The 11,296-nt window shown below is 35.6% G+C and overlaps 1 protein-coding gene across 1 annotated transcript; it reads right to left on the bottom strand.

The window, feature by feature from the left end:
• Positions 1-4,408: 4,408 nt before the first annotated feature.
• LOC130656727 (TNF receptor-associated factor 1-like) lies at positions 4,409-10,572 on the bottom strand. Its single transcript, XM_057459641.1, has 3 exons — positions 10,414-10,572; positions 7,425-7,587; positions 4,409-6,349 (listed from the first exon to the last, which is right to left on the bottom strand). The coding sequence occupies exons 2-3, from the start codon at positions 7,577-7,579 to the stop codon at positions 5,068-5,070; spliced, it is 1,437 nt and encodes a 478-aa protein (XP_057315624.1). The 5' UTR covers positions 7,580-7,587; positions 10,414-10,572; the 3' UTR covers positions 4,409-5,067.
• Positions 10,573-11,296: the final 724 nt, after the last annotated feature.

Below are 11,296 nucleotides of genomic sequence, written 5' to 3'. Positions count from 1 at the left end.
CATATTGAGAAAAAACATTTACCCGCCTACCGAGATCTCGTGCGCATGATCGAGATCTCGGTAAGCGGGTAATGCATTTTCCCATATAAACAGAAGTTTCCTCGGTAATCGACTTAAATTTATGTCGATTCAGCAAAATTTTAAAAAAATAAACATTAGATTCTTATCACAATAAACAATAGAAACTTATCACATGGTATTTTCTCAGTAAAAGTAAACGTAGACTTTCGCGGTTTCAGATTTTACCAATAAAAATTGAAATTTTATCAAAATTAAAGAAAAAAAGCTATTGTGGTAAGGAGTAATAAAATTTCTAAAATATTTTTTTGACAGGATTATCAAAATTCAAATAATAGGGTATTTCCCACGGCGTTTTTTTTATTACTCTAATTTAAGAATAGGATACTTCATTGGTCTGTCTGTGACTTTTGCAAAAGTCGAATAAAATTTTCATAAGTTTCATAAACGAAACTCCTACGATAAAACAATATTGACGTCAAAGGTAAATATATTAAGATTAGTATAATCATTGCATTGCAGTTTTAAGTTTTGAAACCTGATGAAAATAACTGTCGTAATGTCCTGAGTAACTAAGCACTACCTAGGACCAAAATGCGACCATTTTCCCAAACCCGAGTCAACCCACCCGTTTCGGAACAGACAGATTAAGGACGTAACCCACTGCTAACGTCATTAAAACTTATATGACGGATTTTTTTAATTGTTAATCGGCCTAATAATCGTAATAAGCTTAATGGTAGCCGCATTATGTCTCTCTGTCCGCAAGAAAAACGTCGTGCTACGGAAACACGTAATAGCGTGTAATTTACTGACGGGCGACCCCGCGGATTTTACCACAGGTTAACAACTAACTCTATAAAATAGCTGTTGTCTGTTTGTTCTTGCGCGAGATGAAAGTCGTATCACGGAAACACGAAATGTGATATACAAAGAAAAGGGAAACCTTGGATTTATCCACGGCTTCTGGCTGGTCTATTATTATAATAGGCTTCTTCCGTCTGTAATGCGCAAAGTGGATATGTGCATTTTTCTTTGAAGTTACCGAAAAAGTTGTCTCAAAAATGCTATTTGAAAAATCAAACATCACTTTGCCAATAACAAACTTAACGTCAATAGCTTTTAGAAAGCACTTTATAAGTTTGAGGTCTCATAACTTGGAAACAGGTGGAAATAACTGACGTCATCTCCTGCGTGGGTAACTACGGACCAAAATAGGATTAATTTTGTAAAGCTGGGTTGACCCACCCGTTTCGGAACCGACGGGTTGATGCTCACCAAAAAACCTTTGAGCTCTAATATCTTCTCAATTACTGTGGAAAGTTTATCATTTCTTAAACATGATAGTTTAGTAGGCGACGTTTCGGGAGATCCTTCTCCCATCATCGGGCAAAGTACTAAACTATCATGTTCAACAAATGATAAACATTCCACAGTAATATGAATACTGAACAGACAAACCGAAATAATATCTTCAATAGTATCTTCTCAATTGTTCGTCAAAAGCACATGGTTCTGTACATTTTAATGTTTTTGTATATAGACGTACCCAAAATTCAAATAACGTATGTATCACTATATTTTGCAACTTTTGTGTGCAATTAACAACTTTCTGTACTAAAACTCTGTGCACCCTCGGAACGTGGGTGCTGCTTTTATTATTGGGGGTAAAGTGTTTATGTACAGCTGTAAGTATCTTTCTTTTGACTACTTGTGAAAATATCAACTCTCCTATCTTTTATTAAGTATTTTAAAGTACTTTGGATAGGAAAGGAAAATCTCCGCTAAATGGAAATCAGCAACATGTTGATTATTAAAAAACTAGTCGTTAGCCCGTGGAAAATCCACGGGTTTGCCCGTCCTTTTTATACCACATTGCGTGCGTTTTAATACTCGCGCAGCTAAGCTACCATTTTGCGTGACAGACAGACAGACAGACGTATACGGGCATTATAATATAGACTAGTCGTTAACCCGTGGAAAATCCACAGGTTCGCCCGTCCTTTTTATACCGCGTTACGTGCTTCCCGGTATTGCGAAGCCAAGCTACCATTTTGCGTGACAGATAGACATACAGATGTATAAGGGCATTATAATATAGTCGTTAACCCGTGGAAAAATCCACGGGGTCGCCCGTCGCTTTCACTCGTCCTTTAAATTTACCCGTCGCAACAAAGCGGATAAAAGTATATCGCATTTGATATTCGTGTTTCCGTAACATCATTTTGTAACTCTGCGGGGGGTCCGCGCAGAGGCAGACAGACAACGGCTATTATTATAGAGACTAGTCGTTGCCCGTGGAAACATCCACGGGTTCGCCCGTCCATTGTATTTACCCGTCGCAACAAAGTGGATAAAAATATGTCGCATTTGATATTCGTGTTTCCGTAACATGATTTTCTAACTCAGCGGGGGGTCTGCGCAGAGACAGACAGACGACGGCTATTATTATAGAGACTAGTCGTTGCCCGTGGAAAAATCCACGGGTTCGCCCGTCCTTTATATTTACCTGTCGCAAACAAAGCGGATAAAAATATATCGCATTTGATATTCGTGCGTATTTTAAAAATTTCGTGTTTCCGTTACGGCACGTGGCTTTCGCGGACACACAGACAGAATACGGCTATTATTAAAGAGATATTACTCACAGAGCGGCAAAAACCTGTAATATTTGTGTCAAATTTGTAGTTTCGGGCATTAAATTCTAAAATCGGGCTAACTTCGACATGTTAATGTCAGCAGCATCCTATGTTTTTAATAAAAAAAATTATTCATATAGTAAGGCTACTTTACTATAGAAAACCATAAGTGTTTTCAACAATACAATAGCATAGTATGGCTACTTTACTGCTATGCCTTATTAACGTGCTGACGCAGCGATTTTTATACTTTTTGTCATTTTTTTGCCACAACATAAGATACGTTGTCAGATTTCCCTAATAATGTCAGAAGAATTATGATAGTGGTTGCAAGTGAATGTCCTAGGACATTTTGATATACCCGGAAGTGAAAACTGATTGTCAGCTTGCTCTTGTCAGTTTTAGTTTCATTAGATTTCTCTATTGACAAAAACCGCTTACGAAGATAAAATACGCCAACTCGACGTCTGATTCACGCGTGACGCAAATGGAAGGAAAAATGGATGTGAAAAAACCCGTCTGTTCTGTAACTACTGGAATAAGAGATAGAATTTTCAGGCAACTTTAAAACACGAAGAAAAACAGCTTTAGACGAATAGGCAAAACAAAATAAAAAAAAAATGTTAGGACAGGCATTAAAATTTCATTTTCAATTTTTTAAGTAAATTTTTAGTATCGGTGGTATATCCATGCATAGTTTTTCGGGTGGCGGCGAACATAATGACGTTTTAATAATAGGTTTGATGAAGATATATAAAAAATGTTGCTAATCTTTGCGTCTAATGCCAAATCAGAAAACCCAGCATTAATTCTTCTGAGCATCGCCATTAAGAAAAGTAAATTTGACAAGAACAAGGCTGGATGAAATACAACTAACTCTTTCTAATTCGAATCTTATGAGGGAAAATTAAAATTCGGATTAGGAATAGTCGAGTTTATAACACTCTAAATAAAAACGAAAGTTCTTCATTTACATTACCTGCTATGCTCGCCTTCCGCGTATTTTTACTTCTCAAAATGAAGCCTTGTTAGGGACACAGATAAAGCAGAGCATTTAGAATTTGATCGGGATATAATGGCCAGCAACCGTTCATTGTAAAACTACATTAAAATTACAGTAAGATGTGACCAGGCTTGAAAATCTATATAGGCTAGTTCATATTGTGTAAAAAACCTACGAATTCGCCCGTCACACATAAAGATATAATGCGCCGGGAAAATAAGGCTGTATTTCACCTAATTTTTTTTTTTTATATAAATACTTGAGTTATAAAAAAATTCTTTAAATTGATAAAAGTTGCTTAAAATTGCCTTAGAAGAAAGTCAAACAAATTTGAAGATTACCAAAATTACCAAATATTTTTAGTAAAAAGTGTGCATCCACACACAATTGTTTGATTTATGTCGCATTCTTACCTAAACCAGGAGTATATTGTTACTTGGTTCAAAATCAGGGTAAAATTTCCCATTAGTAGTATCAAGGATTATCTTGGAGACAGTTCGTTATTTGAAGAAATAACGTATTGCTTATATTACTTGTAATAAAGTTCCTAAGCAACCTTGCAAATTTTTTAAACTGGTCGCTAGTACAAAAAAATATGTGTATTATTTTTGGGAGATTGCAGCTAAGCATATCTAAAGGCTGAAATAGGAGTTTACAACCATACTGAAGTGAAAAAAACACACTATACGCTTATAAAAAAAGAGTTTATCCTCTTAGGAAACTTAGCTGAAGTCAAAAAACACCCACACTCATTTCGACTTTTTTGCCAAGAAATACACTCTTTTTCTATAGTTTCAAATTAAAAACAGTTTTGTAAATAATAAACTGTCAAGATCAATACAGTCTATAATGAAAACTTCTATATCCTTCAACAATCGTCCTCCTCGTCAATAATCATCTTGGTCTGTGTCAAACTCCTTTTTTCCGAATGAAGCAGCGATCTGTTAAGCTTGTTACCATTGAATTTCTCTCTTGTTACCGATTAATGCGTTTTTCCGAGTGACAATATTTCAAACTTCCCGTTCCGCCACAGCTGGTAAAAATATCTCTTCGCTTAGAAGTTTAAAATCCTTCACTAATCCGAAAAACAAAAAGTTTACTAAAATATTCGGTTGGAAGTGGAACGGTAAGTATAAAGTGACGTCACTCTGGAAAAAAGTTATTCGGCCGCTATAAAAGCGGTAAGCAAAAAATCAGCCTTACACCCTAAAATGATCAGCATGGTTTTGCACTACTTCCACTATCCCCTCCCTGACAACCAATTGAATACATTTTCATCAATCCAAGAAGCTTAAAAGAAAGTGAGCGTTTCACTCCTTCAAAGATTTTTCTTTAACACGTTCTTAACACACCCACAAAGACTTTTATTTCAGAGGATCTCCCTTCACATATTTGTTTGTTAAAATCTTATGGAACATCATCCGGTTTGTCGACAACAATTTTAAAATAAATCGCATCATCCTTGATAAATCCATCCGAGTGAAGTTTCTCGTGGCTGCAAAACTTCGAGAATCCAATGGCGGGATTCATTTCACTAAAGGGTTGCTGAAAATGAATTTTCTCATCCGGTATGATTTTGTGTGAGATATTATCTTTCTTAGATAGGTTTTCTAAAGTAATTGTAATTGGATATTTAAACGGGTAACTTAGGATTTCGTCGTAGTCCCCTTTCATCAGAACGAAATACAACGAGATAAACGGAGTTGAACTTATTCCACTTTCCCGGTCCTTTGGATCTCCATACAACAAAACTTTCACAGAAAACTTATACCCAAATGGTGAAGTATATAACGGAGGAGTGTACAATTCTCCGATCGTGCCACTCAATGCTCCTGCGAATCTATTCTTTAAGTTATCTAGTTTCCAGATATAATTACCATTAAAGGTAGCTGACTGAAATAATCGAATTTTCAAATCGATATCTTGAAGTGTAGAATGATGTTGCTTGCCTGTTTTTTCCAAGTTCGCTGTTTTCTCTTCCACTTGTTTTTTAGTTTGCAGCAACGATGACAATTGAGGAGCTTTACTACCAGTGGTCGCATCTTTTAGCATACTCTGTTGCTTTTCCACTTTTTCAAACAAATCTTTAATACGACCTTCCAACTGTCGCATTTCCGGCAAACCGTCACGTTCTAAACTTGTCAATCTCCGATCAACATCCGCATACCATGTCCGTAAATCGGCTTGCTTCAAGCCCTGCTGATTCAAAAAATTTAACGTTTCATTTAGCGCAACCTGCGTTGCTTTAACGTTATCAGATGCGTTGTCTAATCGATTCCGCAGTTTTGAACTCAGGTTTCTCAATTCGTTCATGCTATGTTTACCTGCATCAAACGACTCTACGATCTGTGATAAAAATGTTGCAAATAAACTGTTATGCTTTGTACTACTTCCTTTTAGATGTTCCTCAAGCTGTTTCTTGCTTCCTGTAAAATCACAATGTACGCCACTCCATGGACAAGGTAGATTTGGACTGAAATCACATAGTTTTAAATGATCTTCGAGATCCAATAACTTTCCTTCCCACGCACAACCCTCGTCTTTGCTGACGCAGTAACAAAGCAAGAACATAATCTCAGTCAATGCAGAAATATCTGGAAACTTCATTTCAATTAGCTCATCGTCTACTGGGCAGTGTTTTTGACCAGCTTCGTTCACCGGAATATCTTTTTCGCATCTTGTGCAACATCTATAATCAAAGTTAACTTCATTTAGGAGATAGTAACATTCAGAATGTCAGAAAAATGATCAATTCTTGCCTCAAAGGTTCGTCAGGGAGTCCCCATATTTTACAAATATCTCAATGTCAAAATATCTACCGAAACTTCTTTTCTCACTTGTTTTTACTCAACAGCAAAATTTCAATATTTATTTGGTTATTAACTTTTGGGAAAGAAACATTGACATTATTGAACCAAATCGAGAAAATTAGGCCTCGCCAAAAATTTGAAATGGCTTATTAGTGAAAGTTTATTCCCCCGAAATATGTTAAAATAGGCTATCCGCGAAAGTTAATTGTCGCGAATTTTTTATTTATTCTGTAATCTTTTTGTGGGATAAAAAAATGTATATCACTTTCAGTCTCATTGTAACAATTGTTATTACCTAACACTTTGAATTGATTAGAAACGATGTGTTTATCGTTTTGTGACCTATTTCACTTAATTATAATCAACACCTATGCTCATCGCAAAAGTTAATTCCTGCGGAAAATCAATAAATCTTTATTCGCAAAGATTAATTCTCGCGATAAAAAAAAAGAACGGATCAATTGCGAAAGCTATTTCTTTTAATTTCTTGAAAGTTTGTTCCTTTAAGAAGTATTCACAGATTGCAACGAATCAGTCTAAGTTTTTTGAAAAAACAAAAAGCAACAAAGAGGAAGTAAGAAAAATTAGAGTTGCTTACGATTGTTGAAAATCAAAAATGCTAAAAGAAACGCTAAAAACTAAGGCTTACATGCATTGCATAAAGCTCAATTTCCACTCAACAGTAAAACGAAACACAACAAGAAAAAATACTTATACTTGATTGGTTATCTGTTCATTATTCTTTTGTTTTTATAAAACTTTTTCCGTTTTTATCCACGAGAAAAATTAAAATCATTTCAACTTCCAGTTAAGATCGGAGCGGATCGAAACGGAAAATTTCATCAATCAATCAGATTTCGGAAGTAACACTTGTCTGTTGTTCCGTTCCACTTCGTTTTTTGAGTGGAAATGCACCCTAAAGTTTCAATCACAAACGAATACATCTTAACTTACCGATGTCCACAAGACAATTGCAACGGTCTCTGTAAAACATTACCACATTTGCAACAATATACACTAATTGGTGGTACGTCTTTAAATTCCACACGAGGTAACAAGTTATTGATTAAATTATCTGATGCTTTTTCTCGAGCCAATCTTGCCGACATAATGAAATCTAAAATCATAATGTTGTGTGTCAAATCACACTGAAAGTACTACATAATTCTCGTGCAAAAACACAATTAAATTTCCCTTTTAAATTTTTTTTTATAAAAAAACTAAATTGGAAAATTTCCGAACAATTAAACTCATTATTTATTTATAAATTAATATATATATAAAACAGGGAAATTCCAAACGTTCCCATCAAATATCCACAGTCATATAAAACCGTGATGACACACTTTTTGTATCTGTACAGAGTGTGTTTTTGTTGTTACGAGTTCAAAAGTAGGTTAAAAAAAGCCTAAAAACTATTTATTTTAGACAGAAATTTCGCGAATTAAGTGTTTACAAATTTTTGATAAAAAAAAAAAAAATTACTGTTGCAAATACAGGTAGAAAGCGAAACAACAGAAGTAAAAATGTAGACATTAAAAAACTGAACCAACAGTGTAATAGTGTGTGGTTCTATTTAAGGAGGATGATTAAGGAGAATAATCTTACATACTTTCAAATTATTGTGCTATTGCTTATTCCACTTGTCTACTTTGCTCAACTTGGAAAGGGGTTGTGGGGGGGGTCATGTTGTAAATGCTTTAAATAACAAAATCACAAAAATCGCAAATATACTAAATAGCAGTATTTTGATCTACTGATATTTGAATTGACAAAAGAAACTAATATGAAGGTCAACATATTTAGGAAAATTGGATATGGTTGAATCCAATGTTTGGACTTAAAAATACACTGACCTGCAAAGAAGGTTTATCTTAGAGGACTAAGATAAACCATTCTTTAGGCTTTTAGCTATTAAGATTAGTTTCCTTTTTGAGGGGACAAACACTGTGGTAAAACAATCAAAATAGATGCTTAAATGAAGATTTTGGTTATGGCTGCCATGGTGTTCAAAGTAAAGGGGCTACAAAATGGCATCCATAATGGTGTGGGGCTGAAATTTTTAAATGAATTTCAGACCCTCTAAAAATGGCCTTTAATTGCTTCATTTTAGTTGCTTTCTTATTTTGAATTACAGAAATAACACAGCAATATTTCAATATTTGATCATAACTAAATTACATCACAGTTTGTCATCCACATCGTCTACCCCTTGAATACCTGTTTAAAATTTTTTTAGCTAGTTAATTTCAACAAAATTTTATTTTTACACTAAGTCATTTTTGTGATTTTCTTCACCCAACACAGAACTTTTCTCCTGTCTTTGGTATTGTTCTTCAGTGATGCACTAGAGAGGCAATTCTCCAGACTGGAATGTCAAATGGTACAGCTTTTTGTTGAGGGAAAACACTGAAAGGTCTCCCACACAAAGTATTAGATTTATAACCACTAAGCTACAGCGCCATAAAATTGTAATTGTTTTATAAGTATCACGTGACATTTGCAGGACGCGTTAATACACAACTTTCATCGTAACGCGTGTTGTTTATAATCCCCAGACCTCTTACGCAAATGGACAGGCAAAATAATGCAGACGGTAAGTCGTGGACAAGTCCATTCTAAACTTTATTTTCAGATGGAGGCATATTTTGATCTTAAAATTAGAATATAGTTTCATGTAGTTTAGATTTAGATCATATATCAGTGAAAAGATGCTAGTAGCCACAGTTAAAAAGTTTTTAACCATAATTTGACTTTCTGTTTTTGATAGTTTATAATAGGATTTACTTGATAAATAACTTATAAATAACTTATATATAAACTTATTAACTCCTTTATCTTCAAGTTCCTTCCTCCAATTATCGTCCGCATGGTATGTTACACAAGGAATTGCATTTCCGAAATGTTCCGGGCGAGTTCAGGAAAGTGGGGGCGGTTTCGGACGACAACTGACAATTTAATTCAAAAAGTCACCTGAACACGCCCTTATATCAGTCAGGAACAACTGAAATTAGGCTATCACGCCAAATTAGGATAGTAGCTTAGTTAGGAGATTTTCCATAGACTAGTTAGGAGATCATCTCCTATTTAGGAGATGTGTTTTCTACTTTTACGATTATGTCGACAACTACGTCTGGTCGCGCCATCTTTTTTTTGAGTTTTGTTGCTCATTACATCATCTTCGTTCCAGGAAAATTTCTTATAGTTTGCTTTACGGGACTAAAAATTATACGTCAAAAGTCTTTGGATCAGCTAATTAGACGAGAAATAGTCTATTTAGGCTATGCACCACCATGTTAAAAATATGCGCACGGGAAATTTAGCCATTTTCCAGAAGCAACCGTGGCCGTAAAACAAAAAAGCCGTAACACAGCGCATGCGTTCTTAATCAAAACAAACTAAACTCTATATCTTCTGACAGCGCAAATAATAAAGAAAAATATATTTGGGCCATCAAAAGGAGGTTCTATAGAATGTTTTTAGCTAATAAAATCATTTCGACTATGCAACAGAACAGCGATAGGCAGCAAAAACCATGTTGATAGCCTAATTAGGAGAGATAAATCGCCTAATTAGGCTATCGTAGACTAATTAGACTATCTAATTTGCGGTTATCCCTGACTGCATATAGGCGGCCGTTTGCGGTTTATCGGCACCCTATTACTTGTTTTCTTCCTTTGGCTTCCTGATTGCCCATTTTTTTGTTTGGCAATACATGGTCAGCTCGGGTGGGATGTAAATTCCCTCTGCTGAGCCTAAATTGTAGCAAAAAGTGGTGTCCCCACCTTAGTGTTTTATTTTCCCCCAAGTACCATCTTAACCGTAACGCGTTCTAAAAAACACCCATAAAAATGTCTTACATGTGAATCCTAACACAGTACTTAGTTATCTAAATTAATACAAGAAAAGTTAGATAACTTCACAAAATGAAGTAGCTACATACCGTCTACCGTCCAATTGGTTAAATTTAATAATTCCCCGCACAGAGATGATTCAACATGTTAGTCACATAGGGCATTGCCCCACCGATGCATAATTTCCCTCATAAAAAGGGAAAGTCCCGTTTGAGCAGCCTGAAATAAAATCCGGATTTGCCATGTGTAGCAAACCGGGGACAAAATTAAACATTCAACCTCGATCCCGGGGGGAGCTCTTTACAATTGTCCCCGACATCAAAAATGAAAGGGCAGGCCGTCCCCTCCAGATATCAAGAAACACCCCTTTCCCGTGAAAAAGAGAATAAAATGCTGCTGAGCGAAATCTTGTGTTTCGTATTGCGTGTAAAACGGAATACAGATTTTATCCGGGTGCTTTCTGTTCATTGCATACGGGTATTTTATTTTGCTATCGGATCATCTCGTGCAGTCACTCTCGAGCTTTAAATCGTCTCGTACAGTCACTCTTGCTTTGTAAACAAAATGCAGTTTCTATCCTAACCGTGTTATAAAATTCTATGCTTACTTACTACGGGTATTTTATTTTACTATCGTCTCGTGCAGTCACTTTCAAGTTATTATTATTATTATTACTGAGATTATTTACCCAGCTGGGTAAATAATCTCAGTAATAATAATAATAATAATAACTGGCCAGGATAGCTTTTCAGTTACTATTGGTACTGCTATCAACGAGAGTCCTGCAAAGGAGGTGCATTTAAAGCTCCATTTGAGCTGCGAAAGTCGTACAAGCACAGTAATCGCTCAACTAGACAACCGCTAAGATTTTTATAGTCTCTGGCATGACTTGGCCGGTGTGTGAACCCAAGACCTCCCGCACTGGAAGCGAACGCTCTGCCATAATGCTACTATTGCCGAGGATACTGTGTC

Source organism: Hydractinia symbiolongicarpus, chromosome 9, assembly GCF_029227915.1.
Source record: "Hydractinia symbiolongicarpus strain clone_291-10 chromosome 9, HSymV2.1, whole genome shotgun sequence".
In the NCBI taxonomy this organism is placed as follows: Eukaryota; Metazoa; Cnidaria; class Hydrozoa; order Anthoathecata; family Hydractiniidae; genus Hydractinia; species Hydractinia symbiolongicarpus.
The sequence above is the reverse complement of the archived record's forward strand: the minus strand, read 5'-3'. Positions and strand labels throughout refer to the sequence as shown.

Excerpts from the sequence above, each read along its gene's own strand:
- LOC130656727 (XM_057459641.1), bottom strand. The coding sequence starts at position 7,579 with ATGTCGGCAAGATTGGCTCGAGAAAAAGCATCAGATAATTTAATCAAT. Across the intron at positions 6,350-7,424 it reads CAATTGTCTTGTGGACATCG|ATGTTGCACAAGATGCGAAA; the intron begins GTAAGTTAAGAT and ends CTTTGATTATAG.